General features: G+C 41.2%; 1 protein-coding gene across 15 annotated transcripts in view; it reads left to right on the top strand.

The window, feature by feature from the left end:
- auts2a (activator of transcription and developmental regulator AUTS2 a) overlaps positions 1-19,875 on the top strand; it is a 320,347-nt gene extending 300,472 nt beyond the window's left edge. For 8 of the 15 annotated variants that reach the window (XM_088616426.1, XM_088616431.1, XM_088616421.1 and 5 more), the window contains 13 exons: positions 4,584-5,103; positions 6,482-6,744; positions 7,447-7,688; positions 8,992-9,036; positions 10,601-10,696; positions 11,482-11,553; positions 12,591-12,620; positions 13,280-13,351; positions 14,218-14,374; positions 15,736-15,816; positions 16,265-16,348; positions 16,673-16,895; positions 17,222-19,875. In XM_088616426.1, the coding sequence (XP_088472552.1) occupies positions 4,584-5,103; positions 6,482-6,744; positions 7,447-7,688; positions 8,992-9,036; positions 10,601-10,696; positions 11,482-11,553; positions 12,591-12,620; positions 13,280-13,351; positions 14,218-14,374; positions 15,736-15,816; positions 16,265-16,348; positions 16,673-16,895; positions 17,222-18,455 (3,119 nt within the window). In that variant the 3' untranslated portion in view covers positions 18,456-19,875. The remainder of the gene's footprint in view (positions 1-4,583; positions 5,104-6,481; positions 6,745-7,446; positions 7,689-8,991; positions 9,037-10,600; positions 10,697-11,481; positions 11,554-12,590; positions 12,621-13,279; positions 13,352-14,217; positions 14,375-15,735; positions 15,817-16,264; positions 16,349-16,672; positions 16,896-17,221) is intronic. The other 7 variants (XM_088616427.1, XM_088616437.1, XM_088616432.1 and 4 more) reach the window with 6 other exon arrangements.
- Positions 19,876-24,739: the final 4,864 nt, after the last annotated feature.

The following is a 24,739-nucleotide window of genomic DNA, read 5'->3' as shown; positions in this document are numbered from 1 at the left end:
AGCAGTGCATATGTTAGTCACATATCAAGAGCTCCATTTATAGCATTTATTTAGAAACAAATAGGATTAATAATCTGCTCAGCGCAAGGAGGTACCGAATTAACTATCCCACATGCTTGTCTGCTAAGCCTCCATGCCTTATTGTGTCTGCTGCATAGTTAGACTGCTCCATGCATTGTTTCAAGCCAGTTATGGCCTAGATCTTTCTCACTCAACACTAGGGTTCTTCTCTTTGTCCCAGTCATCCTTTAGAAAATCGGAAGTCCTGTTTGATTTGGAGGGATTTCACCATCACTTAATCAGTGCTTTCCTTACATGTGCATTCAGTCCTCAGAGAAGCTGTGCTATTGGTGACACATGGCAGCCATTCTGCACCAGCAGCCCCATTACACAACATATCAGGTGGAGGACTAAGAAATTATTTCAGAGTGGAATTTAGCTGGGTTTAACACCCCTACTCTTGTGGGATTATGTATAATGACTAAATTGTCAGGAGCTCTAGGGCAGCCCTCACAGCTCCTGGTCAAAGTACAAAACCACAGTCTTTGAAATTCAGTTCTGGAGGGAAGAGTGTCACAACAGAGACTGTCATCATGGTGTTCACCAATAACATCAGCAACCTGGTTGGGTTTAGATGTCTTCCATTTGAGTAACTGACCAGACCGATCAGAACCAGCTTTCCTTAGGTCATGAGACCTGACAGGATTCGCCTGCAGGGTTACACACACTACCTGTACATCAGGAACAAGAAAAGGTTCATTCCAAACTGTAAAAGAAAAAGCATGATGTTTCGGGTGTTAAGCCTTCTTCAGGTGTGAGGGTGGTCAAAAGTTCTGAGCAGCTGTGTTCAGGACTCTTGTCTCTTCTGCAGGGTCAGGTTCAAATCTCCCTTCTCATGTTGTCACAGCTCTGCATGTCTTCCCACTTCTCTCATACCTGCTCATTATTTTTATTTCAGCACTGTGTAATGTTAAACTGGAGTGAGTATTACAAGTACATAGTTTATGATATTTGTAGTACACTCCATAATTCCAAAATCTGTAATTGTGTATTTTTATGAAACAAATACACATTAGAGCTGCTGTTTAATATATAATGTCCCTTTAAATGCCAAAATACAACTGCGCTTAGAAAAAGTGTTTAAGTAGATGATAGAGCTATGCAATAAAGTAACATAGAACCAGAACAACAACATATTTAGCCTGCCATATGGTAGGTATTCTGCATTGTTCAGAGAAAATGTGTAAAATGGGCACAGATGTGATTTCAAATTGTCATAAGACAATGTTGTTGTTTTGGTGGTGACAGTTTGCAACCCCATATTGAAAAAAATGCCTTATTAAAAAACATTTGATCACATCTGGCACTTAACAGATTTTACTGTTTGTGCCTGTTTCAAATGATACTTGTTGGCATCAAACACTAAAAAAATGAAATTCATAAATCACAGTACTGAGAGAAAGTTTTAAAGAGAAAGTGGACAGTAAACTGTCCTACTTTAAGTTGTAATGATACTATATGAGGTAGAGTGCCAACAGTGTTTCAAGGAATGAAATATGCATCATTCACGTTTTTGTGCTGAATCTATCCAGCCATTTTTTGCATTCAGTATTTTCGTGTTACATATTTATATTCCTGAAAAGCAGTTTGCCAAAAATTAGGCTGGTACTGTATAAACGCAGTGAGACATTTTAAATCCCAAGCGTGAATCGGTGGTCAAAAAAAAAAAATGCCGACCTAAATCTGCAGCAGCTGATAGCCAGTTAATAAGCGTGAAAAGGGTCTTTAATGGGGAGTTTTCTAGAATATCGTTCAGCACCTGATACCATAAAGCCATGTTGCAGGACCTGAAAATCTCTCTCCAAGCTTTTCTTTTGCCGTATCTCCGATTGACAGAAGGTTTTTAGTGTGATTTTAATATATGACAGGAGTGACACAAAGTGTCCGTTCTCCTTTTTATTTTTTTGAAACGAAAGCAGCAGGGCTCTTTCTTTTCAACAGAAGGAGATCTGCATATTTTGTTTCCTGGGATCAAGAAGACTGACAAATTAATTCTCCAGGGAAGTGAGTTACAGATTTCTCACATTTCATGGACCCCAGAGTCTTCATTACGGGAAAGAATACATTTAATTCTTTACCAATGTTAGCACATTCGTAAAACAACCTTTCAGACCTTAAAGAGGAAATGTGGGGAAACTAACGTTTTTTCCATCAAATGAGCTTTGGATATCTTCCATAAAAGTCCCTTAAGAAAATGACTTTATCAGGTCCTTAGCAAGTAGCAGAGACTTGCCTTAGTCACATACTGCATGTAGCAAAACGGATTTGAAACAGGGTTTTTTTTTCAGTAAGCTTGGAGATTCAGTTAAAGGGTAACTGAAAAAAGGAAAAAAAGAGAAAGAAACAGATTCTTGTGGTTTAATGAAATGACTGCTCTGGGCCAAATTTCAGTTTATCCAAATTAAACTGAGCTTGTTTTTAATTTTCAACTTATGTTACCAACTGAAAATCACATGCATTGGCTGTTTTTTTTCATCACTTCAGGCAAGTTTCACCACAATAGCCATTGTTTACTTTTTATAGAATGTTTTGAAGTCTTTGCTGTTTTATGTTGTTGACCTAGATTTGCTAAAATATTTTAAACGTACAGTTGTTGATGTTAATCTTTACTGATCTAGTCACCTACTTTTCAGTCCCCATCACAGCCAGTGTCAGCGTGAGAGCTACAAAGGGACAAGTAAAGGCTAAATCCATCCAGAAAAGTATAAAGAAAGAAGACAAAGACTGTTTTGAGTCTTCTTCAAGTGTGTGGGATGCACTTTCAGTGTGTGAAAAAAAAACAGCCGAAACATTGTGTGTTTTCTTCTTTTTACTTTTCATGAAATTAGCTACTACTTGTTGGTTTACAGTTGAGTATAGTAGAAAGAGTATGTTCCCGAAACGCAAACAATACCCGTGGATAAACTGACCCAGTGGTTTATTGATTAATCAGGAGGCTGCTGTTTTGTAATTGTTGTTACACAAATTAATCCATCACACAAGTCAGATAAAAATCATGCCCAACATTTAATGATGTTAGAGTCGACAAGGGAATACGGCGTCTGTAATATTTCTTATGTGGTTTGGCGTTGCAATATAGAAATGGTACTCGCACAGCAGGTAGCAGTACTGTACTGAGCTCTGTTCAGGGCTTCGCAATCTATTATGGAACTCCCAAAGGTTCTTTCACTATAGAACTGACTTCCTCAGGGGAATTAGTCCCATGAACTGCATTTCGTGCTTTAGCTTTAGCTACTCATATGCACGGGAGGTTTTTAAAAGGGAGTTAATTATGGGTTCTATACACCAGTCAGTCCCCATGAGTTTCACTGCTTTAAAGTATACACTTAGTGTTTGCGGCCAGACCTCCAACTGACATGTTTTTAGGAAAGCCAATAGGTGATGAAGGTAAAAGAGAAATTAAATGAGCCATTGTTTCTGTCATGTAAAGGCTTGCTCATTAATGTTGCAATCTAAAGAGCTGAACTGAATTCTAAGACAATTCAAACAAGGCATCTACTTTCTCATTGCCTGATTCCAGCATCTTGTGCCACGTCAGTTACAGCACAGTAACACTACAGAGCAGAGCTTGCACTGATTAATATTTTGGCAGATGAATTACAGTAAACATCCTTAACGTGGTTCTGCAAGTTCCCAAATGAATTTTATTTATCATGGATTATTAGCGCCAAGTCCTGGGTTGGATAATTCCCAGCAATACATTTTTTGTTAGCATCTTGGAAAATGTAGCCATAACTTTAGCCTCTAATGGACTTCGTATGTGAACCATGACAGGATTGCAATTGGTTCTAAAATCTACTTTAGGATTGTCCACGCAAGTAAACTTATTTAAAAGAAAGAATGGTCTCATGTTTAACTGTTCTAAACACGTAGACCAGCCTGACATCAAGTAGTTTGGATCCCTTCTGAAAAATGAAGTAAGCCCTGTTCTCATGAAATATGAGCTGCTACCAGTTATAAACTAGCTACAGATGCTGTCTCTGCAGGGTGTCCCCTTAAAGCAGGTTAAAGTCCAAATTACAGCGTAAATTGCTGGTTATCAGCTGTGCGCTGCTGTCTGCACACATTAGAAGACCTTGCTAAGCTGGAAAAGACAGAACATTAGTAGCAATTAAAGAATGTATATTAAATCAACAGCTGTCTTCTATTAGACAGAATTAAATTCTGAGCAACAATTGCTGAAGAGTGTTTACGTTCTTCTATACCAGTTTTTGTACTAAACAGTTGGAACCTTGACTTGACTTGGTCTTTCTTCTCCACAATTCATTTCCGACCAAGATTAAAGAACTAAACAGACATGCTGCCATTGTTTTAATTAACCTTGACCAGCAAAGAGTCTTAATTGAATGCTTTAAAGTGATTAGAGGTGTTTATATTCATCACCGGTCAGATTAGCTGAACAGGCACTGAATATTTAGCAAGTCATTAACAGAAAAGGACAGTTCTTGACGAACTTTGAGAAGTGGTTGCAAGCCCAGTGCCACACTGATGTTTCCTTTTTGCTTTTTTTTTCCCCCTTTCAGTTACGGATTTCAGCGTCGATGCGCTTACCACAAATGACAGCCAAGAAGCAAGAGCGCTGGGTGTCCCCAAGGTGTCTGGCTTAGAGAGAAGCCAGGAGAAGAGCCAGGAGAGCTGCAAAGACACCCCCCTGCTGGTCCCGGCGCTGCCAAAGGAGCTGCCCCCGGAGGCTCAGCTTGTGGCCCGTCGCTCGGTGGAGCCTCAGGCCGAGCTCCCTCCCCCCGCCCCGGCTCAGGCCCCGGTCCCCGAGCCCGTCTTCCGGCCCCAGTCTCCGGCCTCCCTGCCCGGCCCCCGGGCCCCAGAACAACCTCGCTCGGCTCCGCCACAGCCTCCACTCCAGCCTCAACTGCAGCCTGAGCCCCCGTCTCACCCTCGCCCCTCCCTGCCCCCCCATCCCCACCCGCAGGCCCACTCTCCCGTACTCCCAGCCCAGCAGAGTCTGCCTCCCGCCCAGCCTCGGCCTCCCTCTCGCAGTCTCCAAAGGCCTCTGTCTGCGTACAGTAGCAGCCTCAACAGCATAAGGTTAGTATACAGCCCTTGGGTCATATGTATACGAAATGACATAAAACCTGACATCCTGACATCAAGTTCCCTTTTCAGCAGTTTAAAATGTCCTGGCAAATGCAGAAATGAACTGTTTGTATGGTTTCAGAGTTGCCACTGAATTTCTCATTTAATTGGTGGTTCCTCTATTTAGTACATACTTTGAGCAGAGTCAATGTATGCAGAAGCTGTGCATGTTCTGGCTGCAGTTACAAATAAATATTCCAGAGTTAGAACAATGAAAAATCAAATTAGTGATACACGGAATGAAGAAGGCCCTAATGATACGGAAATTGCATTAATGAGGCTGTGCCACACAAGGGGATAGCATGGACATTAATGAGGTTTTGCAGATACCAGCGGAAAAATAAAATACTTTAGAGTAGTAGTGTTGTGCATACGAGCAGATTGGTGGTGAATCTATTCTGGGAGCAAAACACAAATTTTGCAGACATATGATGCCAAACAATATTACTGTTTCCAAAGACAAAACAAAAACGCACTCAAACGGAGAGATTACCACTTTAAATGTATTAGCTTCCCACACAGTCATCTGCTCGCATAAATAGCCTCCAGCTTCCAAATTATCAAGTCTCATTTGTTTGTATCCTGGTATTTTTTTGTCTTGTTTTGTTATTGCTGAATACCAAACACTTGCCACCATTTAAAATATTCTGCAGAACACTGGGGAACTCTACTCCATTTGATTTTCTTCTTTTAAAGCTTAAATGTGCTCATTTCACAAATGCTGCCTATTGCTTGGATTTGTGGTCTTGACGGTGAATAATTAAAGGACAGCTGGAGAGACAGTCAGTACAAATGAGCTGCCCAGCTTAGCATCCAAGATGCTGAAATACTGACTGTGGTCTCCTAGGAAAAGCCAGCGATAAGATGCCAAACGGCTTTCTTGCCTCTTGCAAATGTAACTAGCTTTCAGAATTGCTAAACTGGAGCGCTGCTAGAACAAATGTATTTGATAATGTATGTCATGAGTGGTTATTTGCATTTAAAGTGGAATGCAAAAAAAATAATAGTGAAAAAGATGACAGACTCTTAATGCCGCCTTATGCGACTTCCCACAAGGTTCCTTGTGAAAATCTCCACTTAAGAACCATCATTGAAGATGTCGCATTCTGTGTCATATTTACAAGACTAATGAGGTGGAAGTACAGGCCGTGTCAGCAGTCTTCTTGTTGTGTTTTCATTAAATCTGTAAAAGGCTGGTGTGCTCAGTAAAGGTGAAATAAATAGGAGCTAAACCATGTTATGTCGGAAGCTATGGCCTCCTTTTCCAGGGCGTCTGCTCTGGGCGCATTCCTCCACAGCTCCAGCCTTGACTTTCTCTTTGTCTTCGCAGCAGCAGCCGAAGCAGCACCCCGGGCAAGCCTCACGTGGCGCCCCCTCCCCCCTCCCACATACCCCACCACCCGCCCGCCCCGGCCTTCCCCCTGCCCCTCCCCAACCAGAGCGCGCCCCACAGCTTCCCCCCCGCCCTCCAGCCGTCGCCACACCCCCACCACCCCAATATGTTCGCGCCTCCAGCGGCCTTGCCCCCACCTCCACCACTCACGTCAAGCACCCTTCCGGTCCCCGGACACCCAGCTGGGAGTGCCTACTCAGGTACGTCCTCTCGCCTTCCGCGCCACCGCCTCCGGAATGACAGAGCAGGAGAGGTCACGGAAAAGAGGGTGAAATATGGTGGGATGCCTCTTTTCCCTGGCAGCCATTAATCAGCGAAAGACCAAAGCCATAAATCCTAGGAGGACAGCTGACAGAGGACACCCATTAATGGAATGTGCCTAAGAAGGAGAGGGGGCCCAAAAGATGTGGTGTGAAACAAGCACACAGTGTTACTGCGTTGCAAGTGTGGGACGAAATACCATTCTGGCAAATTCCTTTGAGACTTTTGTCCTTGTTTTGAAAGTTTTTGTAGCACAGAGGGAAGCGATTTTCTTTATTCTTCTTAGGCTGGAGCTAACCTCTTTAAAAGCACGAATCCAGACAGCCGTTTTTTTTTTTTCCCCCTTTATGTTACCTTGACAGATTGGTTGCCTCTCGCCGTCTCCGACGGCAGTTAAACGCTCTCGCTGTTTCACAAGCGGCTAGTTTCCCAGTGCGGCGCGGCATTACCGTTTTTTTTTGTGCGGAGTGAAATGTCAAGTTCGTACTGCTGAGACTCCCGAGCTTTAGTGGTTTGTGTTTCCTGGAAAATGTCAGCTCCGCCTGGTCTGCACGGGGGGCTGTGGAGAGGTGGATTCTGTGAGCGCTGTGCGGAGAATGGGCGCACTGCGGCTCACCCCCCGGTGTCCGTCTGTCCCCCAGAACAAGACCTGCTGCGCCAGGAGCTCAACACCCGCTTTCTAGCCTCGCAGAGCGCCGACCGAGGGGCGTCGCTGGGACCTCCGCCGTACCTGAGGACCGAGTTCCACCAGCACCAGCACCAGCACCAGCACACCCACCAGCACACCCACCAGCACACCTTCACGCCGTTCCCCCACGCCATCCCGCCCACCGCCATCATGCCCACCCCTGCACCGCCCATGGTGCGTACCCCAGCCAGAAATGTGAGGATAAGTAGAACACAACTCTATTCTCTTGACTCCCTGGGGTGTTGCGTCACGGGCCGCTCTGCTCAGAGGTTACTTGTCGTTTGGTCTGTGCGCTCGCAGTTCGTCAGGGGCACGTGAAATGTCATGTGCTTTAATTTTCTGATCTCCCGTGTGTTTGAAAAGCCCTTACCGTTCTTAATGGTGAACGGTTCTTCTTTAATGAATTTAAGCATGGTATCTGAGCGGCTCAAGGAACTGTAGTCAAGCAGAGCTTTCCAGTCAGAGATTCAGAGATTTTGCAGCCTTGCCTGTTAGATCATACTCAAGAATAATTTCTAGTTAATGCATATCCGTCCCACAGGAATTCCTAAAGCACTCAGATTCCAGAGTGTCTAATACTATAAATCTCTTTTTTTTGTTAAACAAGTCAGTTAGCTTCTATACAGAAACCATATAAGTGCTGGAAAAGACTGAATAAATGATTCATCTTAATGCACGGTTCTTCCACTACAAGAAAACAGTGTCTTCCCATTATAAAACCAGCGCCAACCTACAGTACAGTGTTTCATCTTGCCTAGTTTTGCCGTAATTCACAGAGCAGCAGAATAAGAGGAAATCCTAAAACTGCTCAGACTCCTTTTGTAATTTTATTTGTACTTCCTTAGCTGTTCAAACAAAGGAAGAAAAGGCTAAAGCTCTGGCTGTATTATTATTTAGATTACTGTTGACCATAAAAGAGTGTCACACCTTGTTCTGTCTTATGACATCCAGGGTATTATAATAAAGCCATTTAGCACATTCACTTTGTGCTGCATACTAGTTAAATGAAGCCTAAATACGTATACATTACATGTATACATTTCCAAATACCTCCTTTTTAATCATCAGTGTTTTAGGCAAATTATGTTGTTCTTGGACTGTGATATTTGTGCATATATGCAAAATGCCTTTGTATGGGAGGCACATGGTGATGAGACAGTTAGTGCTGCCCTATCACAGCTGCAGGGTCCTGGGTTTGAATCTGGGCTGGGCTTGTGACTGCGTGAAGTTTGTATGGAGATGTTTCTCCATACATTTTAAATGATTAAAATTGAGGTTCTAGGTGGGCTTTACCTTACTAAGACCCCCACCAACATAAGCAGTTTACTAATGATGCATGCATGGATGGTTTTATAAGTAAGCACTTAAAATCCTGACATTGTAAATGTCAATTGCCTTGGTAAGTCTGAAGCGTGAATACAAGTTTTTAGTTCTTGAAAGTCTTTTGTGTTGTGTGATGGTAATGTAATTAGCTCTGCCTTATTTCATTCCTTTACAGTTTGACAAATACCCAACAAAAGTTGATCCATTCTACAGGCACAGTGTGAGTGTACATATTGCTTTGGAAAGCTTGTGCTCAATTGCTTTCCCATAGAAAATAATATCCTACTGCTGTTGATTCCAGATATCACTGTAGTCATTGAGTGCATAAAGCAATCATTACAACTCTTCCATCTCTGCATTGTTCCTGTCCGCAGTGTGAAGGTACAGCATCCTTTTCCATCACTGCTACCGACCTATAAAAATCCAGGCTTCTCCTATTATATTCACCCAACCAGGCACATTGAGGTTGAGCTTGACTACTAAAAATCTTAGTAAATTCACAGTGTTAACAGATCAGTCCTTGTATCTAACTCTTTTTTAGAACAGAAGTCATGTTATAGGTCCTACATCTGTTCTCTTCAGTCTTTCAATTTAAGCTTTTGGAAGCTGAATATAGGTTTTGAAAAATGCATGAAGATAATTATTTTAACAACAGGTAAACATTATTCTCAGCATTGTATATCTTTCCAAACCTGAAATAAGAGTTGTTAAGAATTACATAATGTAATAAAATTGAACACTGTAGTTAACACACATCTTAATTTTGATATCAAAATTAATATTACCTGATGTGAAGGGAAAGAAAATAAAAGGAAAGCTGCATTAATAAAAGCGCATAGAATAATATATTATCTACATGTGTTATTTCAAATCTTCTTAGCATTTTCAGATGAAATATTCAGAAGAACAGTTCATACTGTTGTAGTCTCTTTCCCTAGAGGGATGCTGTATCTAAACTCTTGCAGTGTTGTTTTATGCTTGTGTAAATTGCATGCTCATTTAGAACTGTTGAAAGCAAGATTGGGCAAATGAATGATTTCCACTTTCAAGCACTAACCAAGCTTGCTGTTATGCCAGACAGCAGTCAGTGTCATTAATATCTCAATTGTTCTTAAAATCTGATATTTGTGTCTTCTGGTGCCTCCTACTGTCAGGCCTTCATCAGAAAAATTCTGCTATATTAAGACATGGAGCTTAGAAGTAGGAATTATGTGTAACAGACACTTTTCAGTTCTAATTGCTATTCATTTTAATCAGATCTGTTTGAGAACATTAAATTGCTGAACACTTTAAGAGGATACCGATTGAAATCCATTTGTATCATCAGTCTCATACCTTGAATACTAGATATTAAAACTATTAAAAAAGGCTGATATGAGTAACATGTATGAAATTTAGCTGTTGGTATAATTGTGTTGCATATGGGGGTAATGATTATGCACAGGCAGAGCTACTGAGTGACAAAATATTTGCGGTTGTCTGTGATTTAATTTTACAGATCCATACATTCGATACTCAAAACCTTTGTTCCTTAGAATAAAGTCTTGTTTACAATTCTATTTTTTATTCTCGCTGCTATTAATTGGAAACCCCTCTATTTTAATGCTAACCCCGCTAGTCAATCAGGTACTTTCACTCACACTCATTGCCTTCATCATATCATTGCCTTCATAATTTCTGTACCATGAGGCCTCTGCTGGCAGCTGCTTTGTTCTTTCATATTGTCCTTCTGAAACATGTTCATTATTCCTTTCTCCTGAAGAATGCCTTTAATCTTTTTCCAGCTGTTCCACTCCTACCCTCCAGCTGTGTCCGGAATTCCACCGATGATCCCACCTACTGGGCCCTTCGGTTCACTGCAGGGAGCATTTCAGCCTAAGGTAGGCCTCATGTGTTACCGTCGGTGGGTGTCTGTATTTCCACTGAAGTCGGACTGAGGCTCACTTTCACTTTGTTCCGTTTTCATGGGAAACCCGGCTATAATCTACCAAAAATCCTGGTACTTCCGAGTAGCCCATTAGATGATGTTTTTAATTGAAAGTTCAGGAGACAAGACAGCAACCGATACCTCCCTGATTCAGTTGTTTCAACTCCTGTTTCCACATTGGAAGCATGGTGGCGCAGGGGTGAGCATTGCTGCCTCACAGCGCTGGGGCCCCGGGTTCGATTCCTGGCGCGCTGTCAGTGTGAACTATGTATGTTCTCCACATGGTTTCCCCCCAGGTGCTCGGGTTTCTTCCCATAGTCCAAATGTATGCCTGGTAGGTTAATTGGCTTCTGGAAAATTGGCTCTAGTGGGAGTGTGCAAGTGTCGGCAATGGACTGGTGCCCTGTCTAGGGTGCGCCCTACCTTGTGCCCATTGCTTGCTTGTTCTTGCAACCCCGAATGGGATAAAGTGGTTAGGAAATAGCTATTTTCATATTTTGGAGCCATCTTAACATGTTCAATTGTTATTAATGTTATTAAGCAACATTTGTGAATGTCAAAACTACTTTTTCCCTCTTTTATGTTAAAATACATATAATATTCTGTAGGCAAAGAGTTCAGGAATGGAATGACAATAGAATATGTGCTAGTAATTCTGGGACTTGAATAGGAATTAATTATTGTTTCACCTTATATTCTTAATTATAACCAACCTTAATCTTTTTAATTGGATTTTAGACTTCTAATCCAATGGATGTTGCATCCAGACCTGGTACAGTTCCTCACACACTCCTACAGAAGGACCCCAGGGTATGTGACCTCAGAACTGCTTTGCACAGAATTCATTGCGGCTTTCTTTTTCACCCTGACAGTACTCAGGTTTTTGGAATAGGGATGGTTTAGAATTTTGGACTCAACAATTATTTTTAAGACTCGGCTTGACGGCTCTAAATTCCAGCAGAATTCTGCTCTGCGGGGTCACGCCAGTAGCAGTCAGCTAGGTCAAGCCAGTGATGACCAGGCCAACTCTCGGCGTGTTTCCTAGAAAATGTGAAGTGTAGCATCTCTTTGTACTTAGTCATTAGGAGTAGAATAAAAATTCCACTTTGACAGAATTGGAGGGAACTGATGACACTGCAGATGAATTCCTTCGACACTTCACCCTGCTGGCCAAAATTCACTATAAGTGAAATAAGCTGAGCATTCTCACCACCACCTCTGTGAATATCAGACTTTAGGTCAGCAGTTTTTTTCTAACAAGACATAACTCAGACACCACAGCATAAGGAAAGTGTATTCTGTATACCTCTTATCACATTATGCAATTCTCTCTCTTGCTACCCTACTAATCCACAGAATTTTATAGTGTTACGTTTCAAAACAAATATCATATTCATGATAGCAGTCTCTGTTATACCATTCTTTTAAAGTATATATTTTAAGATGCCAATGGGGGCCTATAAAATGTTTACCAGTAGTTCCATCATTATGGTTTCTAGTCTAAGTATAGCTTGACAGACTTTCTGAGCTAATTGATGTATAATTCCCCCCCAACAAATTTACATAGTTCCTCATGTTTAGCAAAGATTAACTTTTGCACACAGTGTGCCAACAGGCATACGGATTTTTGTCAACCATGTTTAACAGCTTGTCAACGTTGATATATGACGGGCCACAGAGGGCAGTGGAATTTATAAATACTGACTAATTATTCTCAGGAATGCTTCATTTGAAAGTAAAATTTTAACATTTTAATTTAGTCAATAATGAAGCGATATGCGTTTGTTAATTAGAAATATTGTCCTGAGTGACAGGCGTGTAACCAAGCTGTCACTCTTCTTTTACAGCTGACTGATCCGTTCCGGCCCATATTGAGGGTAAGAAAGCGTTATTAGAAATATAGCCGTTCCTGCAGGAGTCTCATAGGACTGAGGAGACAAACTAATTATAAGATGATTGTGCCTTACAGGTGCCATTTTGTATATTTTCTTTAACGCACTGAAGATTTCAATTAGAATTTAAGAAATTTCTAAGCCCTTTATAAAAAAAAAATATGCTTTTATTAGCCATGAAGGTAATTTATTTGTTAAATCGATATGAAATGGTTATTTGGTTTAAAAATGCGTGTGGTGAATCCCCTTTTTAATAACAAAATCTTAAATCCTGAAGCACAGATCCTGTTGAGCTCTTGTTTGCCTTGAATGGTGCCTGCTGTTCAAAGACTTATTTTCCAACAAGAAATTGCTACAAAGAGTGTAACATAAAATAGCAAAATCTCTGTGAAGACTGCATGGATATTACCTGTGCTAAGAAATTGGCATTCTTTACAAATTCATCCATTTTCTCTGACCCTTTGCAGTATAAATTCCTAGGGTCATATAACATGCATGGAGTACCTGAATAACAACAACAGCTTCGAGATTTTTGTTGTCTTTTTTAAATATTATTTAACCACCATTTAACCGTGTTAAAAACAGGAGACGGTATTTAAGTAGCAGCAGGCACCCTGATGTTAACGTTGCTTGCTTTCTTTCAGAAACCTGGAAAGTGGTGTGCCATGCATGTCCACATTGCTTGGCAGATTTATCATCATCAACAGAAAGTAAAGGTTAGTTTGCAAGTGTTAGTTTTGATCTTTCTTTGCACCACAGGTTCCTAAACATACAAACAGTTTCAACATTTTGCTAAACTAAAACCAATTTTTAATAAACTTAATAAATAACTTTTTGCAATTGTTTTCTGTTTAGAGATTGTATCTTTGTAGCTAAAGTAGGGAATGGATTGTATGTAGCATTTTGACCTGCACTGACAGATAAGATGTGCCTGAATATATGTAATTATTCAAGAAACTTCTGGATAAGATCCCTGGATCAAGTTGCTTCTAGGAAGCAAGCAAGCTAAATGGACTAAATGGCCTCCTTTTTTTGTAACCTCCTTTATGTTCTTAGTAGACTGTAGTTAATCTTTGCATTTAATTTGTACTTTTTCACAATCCCCACAACAGCCACAAGAGGGAGCTAACCAGTCCATCCACACTTTAACAGATAGTTAAAGATAGCATCTATTTTCAATAATAAGCTTTTCAGACTTTTCAATGCTAATGCTTCTAATTGTATTGCAGTCATAAATAATATTTCTTAGCCACGTCGATTCACGGCTTTCTCTTCCATTATTGCTGACAGGTTTACATTTGTGCACAATGAAAGAACCAAGACACCGCTTGTGCTGTTGATACTGTATTTTGGCATAACCACTGTGGCCATAACTTTCAGTACAGTAGTCAGATTCATGTCTTTAAGCGATTAAAGGAAAAGAGCAGGTACTGCTCCATACTGTGCCTTTTTATGTTAATTGTGTTGCGTATTGGAGTGAGAGACCGTAAGTGACCACAACTAGTAAAAGCAGTGAAAGTGCACTCTAATATTTCACCAGAGAAAGCAGAAGGGGTGTTTCAAGTGAATATTCTTGGTTTTGTTTTCCTTTTTCCAGCAGCAGATGCAGGTGGACCCACACAAGCTGGACTTCGGGCTCAAGCCAGAGTTTCTGAGCCGACCTCCCGGCCCCAGCCTGTTCGGGGCGATACACCACCCTCACGACCTGGCCCGGCCCGCCACGCTCTTCTCTGCTGCAGGTGGGCACGGCCCTCTGGCACGGGCCATACTGACGCTTGTGTCCGTTGGTCAGATGAAGGCGGGGTGTGCTGAGACAGGAGAGACAAGAACACAGGCAGAAGCGTGTCTGAATTACCAGCTTTCGATATATCCAGTACAGGTTTTTAGTTTACGGTGGTGAATTTCAAATGTGCAAACCCCTCATTCATTAAGAGCCCATCAATAACAAACAAGACTTCTCAATAAAAGCAAAAGAAAAAAATGTTTTTGGATAAAATTGTGGAGAAATTATTTTTTCCATACCACCTAGTATTTTATATGCGAGTGAGACTGACTTTCCAAACTGGAGGTAAAGGAACAGCTAGATTTTTCATTTATAAACTCCATAGGAATCTATTTTTTTAATTGTTTGGCCTTCCTGTGGGGTTTCAGTTGTGATTGGTCTCTTCTGCATATTAAACTGAAACGATGTTGCCTTTTCCAAATACTAGAAGCTTACGTTTTTAATTTGTGAAAACTCTGGGTGGTTTGCAAGCTTGCTGAAAAAGATATCTTATCCTCTGTGATTGCCAAGGCAGCTCCTGGTGCCTGTTAATGACTTTCCATCACAGGCTGTCTTACAAGGCCAGTCGCAAAGACCAGGGGATTTTTCACTAGGTTAAGCTGCGTTTTCATCTTTTCTGTAGGGCTCCCAACTCCGCTGTAGTTACCACCCACTGTGCATCTATTATTCATTACTCCAGCTTTCAGAAACCTCTCCTTATTTCATTCTTTCATTACAGCAATATGGTCGCCTTGGCCGTTTTTATAGGAGCCTGCCTGCCTGCAAATGGAGTAATCTGGACATGAAAACACTGTTTTGATGAGCTCTACAGTGCTGCTTTATGGACACACTAGCAATAAAAGCAGAAGCAGGGCACATAAATAATGAAGTCCATCAGTCTTTGATGTTGTGGAAGTAAAAGCAGATACAAGGACAGATACCTCATAAAGAACGCAGTACAGAATATATAGTTTTATATCTTGTTTTCCCAGAGGCTCACCTCTAGGGAAGCTCCTGCTATTTACATAATGCCATTAAGTATGAAAAGGGTAAACACCACACTTTTTGATTGATGGTTTCTGTCAGATAAGCTCTCCCCATCGGCAGCAGAAAGTGGTGGAGCGTTACGTGAGAAGCACGCAAATCTCTCCCCCCATTTCATAATCGGCAGCCTGTACAAACTGTTTACAGATTGCGAAACCTTCCCCGTGAATATACATTCAGATCACCTGCCCACGGGAATGCACAGTGTCTGAAGTGAACATCTATCTTTTGCGAGAAGCGCCAGCGGTTTTCTCTGGGAGGAGGGCTGCTCAGTGTGTGCTGCTGTGATTTCAGGTTCCACTCATCCTTCAGCCACCCCCTTCGGACACCCACCCCACCATCCCGGCAACTTCCTCAACCCAGCTGCACACTTAGGTAAGCCTGAGAATCTCCAGCTGTGTGGCATGGGGATGTGTCCGTATCCAAGCCTCATTCTGCCAAATGCACGTTTATGCAGGGCCTTGTACAGCATCCTGTTCGAGGGATTTTTGCTTCAAGGAGAACAGTCTGATGTGAGATGGTTCAAAGGTGATAGTCGCCTTACCAGACAAAAAGGCAAATGGAATCACAATAGTTGCAGGATTAAGATTTCTCTTTAGCTTTGAATCATCTTTCAAAGGAAAACAATGGAGCCCTGTTCGTATTGCTTATATGTCCTTAGTTATTTGTAGGAATGAAACTCTTTTCCATCACATGAACCTACAGGAGAGGCTAGCTATATTTATGTAGTCACGTATTCAATGCTTTTTAAAATTATGAGCTGTCTCTAAATAGTAACTCTTCATTCATCGTTCTTTTTGTTCAAATGCTTCTTGCTTTTCAGAGCCATTCAGTCGGCCAGGTTCATTTGGAAGTCTGGCTACTTTAAGTTCTGCTGCCTTTGGTGGACTGGGAAACCCTGCACTTAGTGAGTATCATCTAGCACATGTACTGTCTTCTGCTGTTTCTAGGTCAGGTCAACAGGCCAGTGGGTTTTGTAGGTCTCTCGCAGCTTCAGCTCAATGCTCAGTCCTAATTCAGTTAGTTAAATCATTTTCCTTAGGTCTTGTCCTGTTTTTGTTTTAAAACCGAACCTGAGCTGCTGCTCTTCTGGAGTGGGCTTAGGGAACTGGATCACTTGGGGAATGGGCATTATTCTTCCTGGGGCTTGAGGAGAGGATCGAGTGCAGCTCTTTAGTTCTTTTGTTTTGCCTTTTCTCCTCCCTTTCAATGCCCCTCCTACTCCCCCCAGCTCCCAACTCTATGTTCGGCCACAAAGACAACTCCAACTCACAGAACTTCAGCAACACCCATGAACCCTGGAACAGGCTGCACCGGACACCCCCTTCTTTCCCAACCCCTCCGCCCTGGCTGAAACCAGGAGACCCCGAGAGGAGCTCGTCAGCGGCGGCCCACGAGCGGGACAGAGAGGCGGACAAAAGAGACGCCGCTCCCAGCAAGGACGACAAAGAAAGGTACTGTGCCTTCGCCCGCAGCATGTGGGGCACTCTAAAATCTCCCATAGGGATTTTAAGCAAAATGTTTCTTTAACCAGGAGTGTTTATGCTCAAGGCCAATGCAGATGCTTCCTATACCTGATGTTCCAATAGAAGCGAAATCTTATGGATTGCTAAACTGGATCCTATACTCTTGATCGGTGACTTCTGCTTCTGTAATTGCAAAGCATTCCTGTTTTTTTCCCGCAAGTAGAAACAGATTAGCTCACACTGACCGTTTGGCAAGAGGGGGAAGAGGGAAACCATTGATAAATTCTTTCCCCGTCTTTATCTGCACTCTGCAGGGACACCACTGAAAAGCGACACCACGGCCACCCCTCTCCAGCGGCTGTCAACCCCCTGAGTCACAGCCGGTCCTCGACCGAGCCCCCCAGAAGCCACCTGCCCAGCGATGTCCGCGAGAAGGAGAAAGCCAAAGAGAGGGAGAGGGACCACTCCGACTCCTGGAAGGAGAACAACTCCGAGGAGCACAAGCTGAAGGAAAACCACGTCCCCGAAAAGGAGGCGCCCGTCGGCCACGACGGCCGAGCCGGGGATGAGGGCAAGCCGGTGAACAGGGTGACGTCTCCCTACGTCAGGCCGCCTGGGCTGGAGAACACGAGGTCCAACTGCAGCCTGAGCCGGGAGGCGGAGAAGAAGAGCGAGCCGCCCTACGAGCACCAGAAGAAGAACAGCAGCGAGGTCAAGGTGAAGGAGGAGCGCAAGGAGGATCAGGAGGCTCCCAGTGAAGGCCCTCCGACGCACAGGCCGAACGAGCACTCCCAAGTAACGTCCGCCCCCAGCATCCACCCCCCTTCTTCCATGTCTTCCATGCCGATGCCCATGGGCATGGCTGGTGTGCACCCAATGAACAGCATCAGCAGCCTAGAGAGGACTCGAGTGGTGGCGCCATTTATGGGCATCAGCCCCATTCCTGGCGCCGAGCGTTTCCCCTACCCAGCGTTTCACTGGGACCCCATGAGAGACACACTCAGGGACCCTTACAGAGGTCTTGACATCCACCGTAGAGACCCGCTGGCCAGAGACTTCCTGCTGCGGAATGACCCCCTGCACCGGCTGGCCGCACCCAGGCTGTACGAAGCTGATCGGTCGTACAGGGACCGGGAGCCTCATGATTACAACAGAGATCATCCCCACCCTCTGGCCCTGGAGCAGCGCAGGGAGCACGAGCGAGCTGGCCACATGGACGAGCGAGAGAGGCTGCACATGCTCAGAGAGGACTACGAGCATGGGCGGCTGCACCACATGCACCCAGCTGCCCTGGATGGTCACTTGCCCCACCCCGGCCTCATGACGCCTGGTCTTCCCAGCATGCACTATCCTAGGGTCAGCCCCTCCTCCATGCACCAGAATGGCATTCTCAACAAGACACCCCCCACTGCCTCTCTGAGCGCACCCCCCCCTCTGATCCCCACATTGGGCGCAAGGCCCAACTCTCCAAGAAGGACTACGCCCTTGACCACAGACATTAGGGACAGACCTCCCTCTCACACTCACAAAGACATTGAAGCGCGGTAAGCACCGCTGAAGACAGAAGCCCATACTGCGTGCCGAGTGACTGAACTTTACAAAGCACTTAGTACCGGGCAGCCCCGCGTGTGTGTGTAACCATGTAGAAATCCGAATGACTCTTTTTTTGTAAACTAAAAACATTTACAGATGTTTTAGCCAACTTGCTCTTATGTTTTTGTGAGTATCCTTTTATCTGTACAGAAAGCTTTGTTCTTCAGGAATCAGGAGATCTGCAGAACAAAAAAAAAAAGTACAAATTTTGATGGCACCCTGCGAAAGATGGTTCTTTGGAATATACAGGTAATTACAAAAAAAAACGCTGAGGGAAGCAGCAGGCTTTGTAGATATCTCTGTACAGAAAACGTGCCTGCATCTTTGGAAAAAGGTACATATATGCAAAGGGTGTAATGAAAGCTTTACTTTGTACAAATGTAGATAGAGGACTGAAATAATGGGATTAGAGAACTTCTTACTTTGTGCTATTTGCAGATTTTATTATTTGTTAACACAGCCCTGCTTGCGCTGTGCAAGGTAAGTGTCGTTTCACAGATCATCCCCCTCCAACTATGCAATGAATGTTTTGGCTTTTATCTCAAAAGCCAGCATTTTACAAAGGAGCCTTTTCACTATCCAAACTTATCCAAACAAAGTCGTATTCTCTCCACAATCAGAATGGCCTCACTTTTTTTTTTGTTAGCGTCAGTACAATGTTTATTGAAGTATGGTTTCCTCATTGCTCCGTAAAAAAGGAGGCAAAACAATATGGTATTTGCTGAGAAAATGCCGTACGTTTGCTGGTGACAATCCTTAAACCTTTTTTTTAACAAAAATTGATAATCCCGTCAGCACCAACAACTTCAAAAATCAAACCAAGTTTTGCTTCTCTATGTAACATCAGTTGATGCATTCTATTTGGAGAGAAGGCAACTTAAAAAAGCAAAAACAACCGAACACATTTCTTTTGAAGGAGTGTAAAGTATGTGTATGAAAAATAAAATTAGTTCCGTTGTTCTAACAGTGTATCAAAGTGCTATCCTAAGTTGTTGTATCTACTACAAAAAGACAAGAAAACAGCAAAGTCCAAAACTGGGCGGTTTGTTTCTAATGAGCAGAGATCTATTTTAGTAGTCACCTGAAGGTTTAGTTGTGCGCTTCAAACTATGTGAAATACAGATGTCGTGCTGTGTTTTTTAACGAACAAAAAAATAAAATGTACACTGGAACAGTAGTGTTAGTTAATGAGTATTGCAAAGAGATTGTTATTAACAAAACTTTTTTGCTGTTTATCATGTACGTAAATGAAGTCCTTTCTAGATCAGATGTAAAAAGAAAAGTGAAGCGACTCTGAATCTTCAGCATGTTCCTCATTAAAAAAAAATCTTGTGTTATGTAAATTGTGCCATGTTATTAAAAAATGTGAACTAAATCTACGATGATCTTAATTTGTAGCATGTTTCACATTCATTAGGTGATAACTTTTTAATTAATTCTTAATTTCCCTGGCACATTGCAATTTTATATTTTCAGCACAGAACAAAAAAAATGCTAAAGCATACAGGCCTTAGTTAAAATACCCCTCAGAGAAAGCCCTTCTTTAGTGAGAATAATAAACTAATATATACAAATCTTGAATATAGTTTGGGTCATAAATCAACCCAGTAGTTCTGAGGATTCATAAAGGCATACTGTTGTGTTTCCAGGTATCTACTGCTGAATCGTTTTCTTTTCCAAACTGCTGAATGTCAGGACTTACACTGACTAAAATGCAAGAAACCCCTCTAGCTGCAGGTTAGTTTGGAATATGGAGTAAAATAGTGCTCTTCAGGAAAGACGAGTGATGCTAATATCAATATTATAAATGAAAGATGTTACCAATGAAGAAAAACATTAATGAACAACTTGTTTCCCCTTTGTGCTCACCTAGGCACTTTGGTATTTATCCTGTGAACCTAGTCTGGTTTGTTTCAAAGTAAAAGGCAGGCCCCAAAGTAGGTTTTGAACAATGTTTCAAGTTCAGCTTGATTGAAAATAGTTGCCTGATACACTACTACACAAAATGTTCAGAGACGTTATGTCATACACAATTGTAACCACCAGAGGGCACCACAGAACGTCAGATAAAGCAGAGGACAGTTCAACTAGTTTACTACTGCTGGTGTAACTGGAAAGTACATTGCAAGTATCATTGCAGTTACTAAACCAGATGTCCAGTCCAGGACTTGGAGTCACACTAATCCCTCAGGAAAGGACACTACTTGTAGAACACAATTATTAGACTCTACACACTATTAACCACTATTTAAACAATATTAATCAAAATAAAAAATTGAAACATTATATACTATTCATTTATTTTTACTATTTTAGTTTTCATTTTTTATAAATGCTCATACATATATAAATGAACATAACTGCAATAAATATCCTAAGCACAAACATAACTCTGTTCATGTTACCTAGTGCTTATGCAACTGATCTATCACAAGATTTGGTAGTGTGGGTCCAGACATATTATTAGACAAATAAATCATCCCAAATATGGTGGAACTGAAATAAATTACATTTGTATGACACTATACTTCCTTACCTTAAATTGAATAATAATGGCAATACTTGTGCCTTTTCCTAAACTATAAACTTGCACCTAAATGGAAAGCTTCACATCATCTTACCTGTAAAACTACAGGTATTGATCTACGCCTCATTTTAAAACAAAGATCCCCTGCTCCCTCACAGTAATCATGACAACACTTCTGGTAAGCAAATCCCATGACAAATTACACTACAAAGCAATGGATATTTCTGTTTGACAGAAGTGCTAACGTGCCCAACTACAAAATGTCACTTTGTTATATGATAAGTATAAATACGCATATGATCCACCCTTAATCTAAAAGCACTTTACTACTTCACTGTAGTAAATAAACAATGAAGTCTGCTGTCATTCATTCATCCTCTTTCACTGTAATGCCACACTGTTCTAGATAAGAGTCAAGTTAAGCTTAACATTTTTATACTCCTAGATTAAGAAATAGGTTTGAATAAAACTTTCAGTCTATAGTCTTTCTGGCTTCAAAATTGTATCAGTCACAGACATAAGAAACTAAGGATGTCATATACTATCATATTTAAACCCACAAAACAACACATCTTTAAGAGATAAAGGAATATTAAAGTAAACATTGGAAATCATAGATTAAGCACAGCAAATATGAAAGGCATTTTAAATAACATGCACAATATCACCTCAATGTGTGACTTCAGTGGAACAGACAGGAAGAGACACAAGCACTACAGTAGGTGAAATACAATCAACAGCAAATCCTTAACTACTATATTAAAGAGTACTTTCCTGATCGATTTTAGGCTCCCACAATCGATCAGCACTAAAGCAGTTTGGAACACAATTTGTTGTCTGGCAGTCATGAAGTAATGCATTATATTTGAAGGCTTAACAGCACATTTTTTAACCAAATGTAACAGTCACGTATTGTAAACCCACCACATTTCTACTGGTGCCCCAGACTGCGCTTTTGCAGGAGTCCTCATTGGTTCAGAAATGTGTATATAAAATATAAGTGACAAGTAATACGTTTATTCCAGGCTGAGAAAAAAAGAAAATGCAACATTTCGGCCGTGGAGCCTTCTATTAAGTGTATATAAATATGCTTGTATGTTGCCAATGTTTGGAAAGCAGTGGAATTGTACAGCAGTTTCTTAAGTTAATTTTATACAAGGTGGCTTCTTTTTCTCATTTCCAGTGGGGTTACTTTTTAAGTAGGTCTTTTCAGACATGGAGTGATAGGTCCTTTGATGTTCAGCTCTTTTAAATCACTTTAAATGCAATAAGACCATGAAAGTTTTTTTTATCAAAAATATAATTGAAAGGGAGAAACAGCTCAAACAGATAACCTAATTACTAGGACATGAAGGGGACAGCATAGTTAAAAGTGTTCTCCTTGTCAGCCTCCTGGGATACAGTAGATGTATTATGAATAATTACCCTACTTCTACTGAGATGTACAGCTAAACTTTTCCTTTAACATATAGTACAGTAGTTGAATTAGGGAATAGTAGCAAAAACTGCCAATGTGCAGGGAATATCTTATTTTAAAAACGTAAGAGTCATTTTTACACTTATATCTTATCTCATTTAATTCACTTGAGGTATTCTTTGTGGCAGTAATGTTAATATGTTTTACCATGCCAGTAAACTAATCTAGTATATATGCCTTCTTACATGGAAACAAAGTTGGGAAATGCACTGTTTCACTGCAGAACATCACATGCATGGTGCAGCCCTTATTCTGTGTCCTACAGTATGTACTGTACTTCCTTTACTTCCAACCAGAAATATAAGCAAAGATATTGGATGCGTCCCTCTCTCATACTGTTCAAGAAAATGGTTGATCTTTCAATATGAATGATCATCTTCAAAACTCTAACTACTGGAAACAATTCTCTGTGAATCCACAATTTTATTGGAAGGCAGACAATCTCTTCAAAAATCAACGGAGGATCTGCAGAACTTATACAATATACTGCAATGTTAGCTAAGAAATCAGGTCTGTGCAATAACTGTTAGTGGGTATTATTTCAATAATGCCACCAGAAATCATTTGATACATTCTGTTTCTAATATGCATGGGAATCTAATGCAACCTGCTACATTAATAGTTGAGTGAATCGGGGAAAAGATGGTTTGCTTTTATTTTGCAATATTAAAATCAGCGAGGGAGTTGCCAGGAAATAGGTCAACCACATAGCTTCAAGGAATTAAAATGCTTTGCCATGGAAATAGGAACAGTGAGATGAGACATGTCAGTTCAGATCTGCATTGTAATGCTATGAAGGGAATCTGTACTCCTGCTCACATGGAGTGTGATGAGAATATGCTTTGTAAACATGACAGTCTGCGGCCTTTGTGTGTCACATTTGTGAGCACAATGGAAACAGGAAATACCCTGATGCAAAGCAATGTCTCCTCTGATTCATTAAGGGGAGTCCAAACTAAAGGTTACTAAGTATTTTTTAATTAAGTACATATGCAAGCCTGCTAGTATGCTGTTGGCTCTACTGCTTGTTAAAAACAAAAGCTTTACTGTTACAGCAAGGACATCAGCTACACACTAACTTGATCTCTGGATAAATAAGGTTAAAAATCAGATTGAGATTTTCCTGAGCAACGTTGTGTTAAGAGTTGTTGTGGTTGAACGTCTCAGTTCTAAGACTCTGTATAGATTGTAGGACAGAAAGTGTCTCTTAGCAGAACTATGCAGGTTATTATTTAAATTGACAGAATCAAAATCCTGTATGTTCAGTATAGGTATGGAACACCCGTGTGCCTCTGTCCATGGTTCTGAATATGGAGGTTCAAAAGGAGACTGGAGGCATAAAAGATTCTTTTTCTCCAAACAGGTAAGATAGTATTGCGCAATCAGGTTCTCATTTCTGTAATAAAGAATACACTGCAGCTACACAAGACTGAACTTTTGCAAATACCCGTGGAATCCTGGAGAATGGTTTATGAATAACGTCCTTCATTTCTGCTTGGAACTTGAGGTTTATACACAGTTTTGCAGTTACCTTTAAATAAGGTGTTGTAAATCCTTAGAAATTCATAAGTTAATCACTCCCTTTCCCGTTTACACTGTAATATACCCATATAACACCCTTAAGGTTAGGTTTAGGGGAAGTCAACAGTAAATTGTAGATTAGTGTTGTGCACTTACCAGGGGTCAAATATTATGACTGACATTTTTCATTTCACTTCTTTTTCATTGTATATTTCAAATCATATAAAATTTCATTTAAATCCAAAGTTATCATCTCTTTATAGATGTTTTGCTTTATAATAAAGGCTTTTGTCACATTATGAACTGAGGCAAAAATGCCAAAACCAGGCTCATAATCATACCATTGATGTCAGTGTTACAAATAGCTGAGCTAGAAAAGGGTACATTATATTAAGATAGGCTTTACCACTGGGGACATCATACAATGCAAAATAATACCTTCTCTCACACATGAAGGGTTATGTACTTTAACCATGATACACTATTATACTATACACATGCAGAAGTATAGACCCTGCCCGTTAACAGAATTACCATGTTTGATAGAAGCACACAGCCTAGAAACATACACTAATTATACCATACTGTACAGTTTATAATGTACTACACTGTACACCATTATACTATACAAGTGTGTAGTTGTACAGACTCATGTATTAACAGGATTATCACAATAAAAGCACAGAGTCTAGAAATGTACACTAACAACTGATC

The sequence above is a fragment of the Lepisosteus platostomus genome, chromosome 22 (genome assembly GCF_059453375.1).
Source record: "Lepisosteus platostomus isolate fLepPlt1 chromosome 22, fLepPlt1.hap1, whole genome shotgun sequence".
In the NCBI taxonomy this organism is placed as follows: Eukaryota; Metazoa; Chordata; class Actinopteri; order Semionotiformes; family Lepisosteidae; genus Lepisosteus; species Lepisosteus platostomus.
This window is presented reverse-complemented; position numbering and strand designations above follow the sequence as displayed.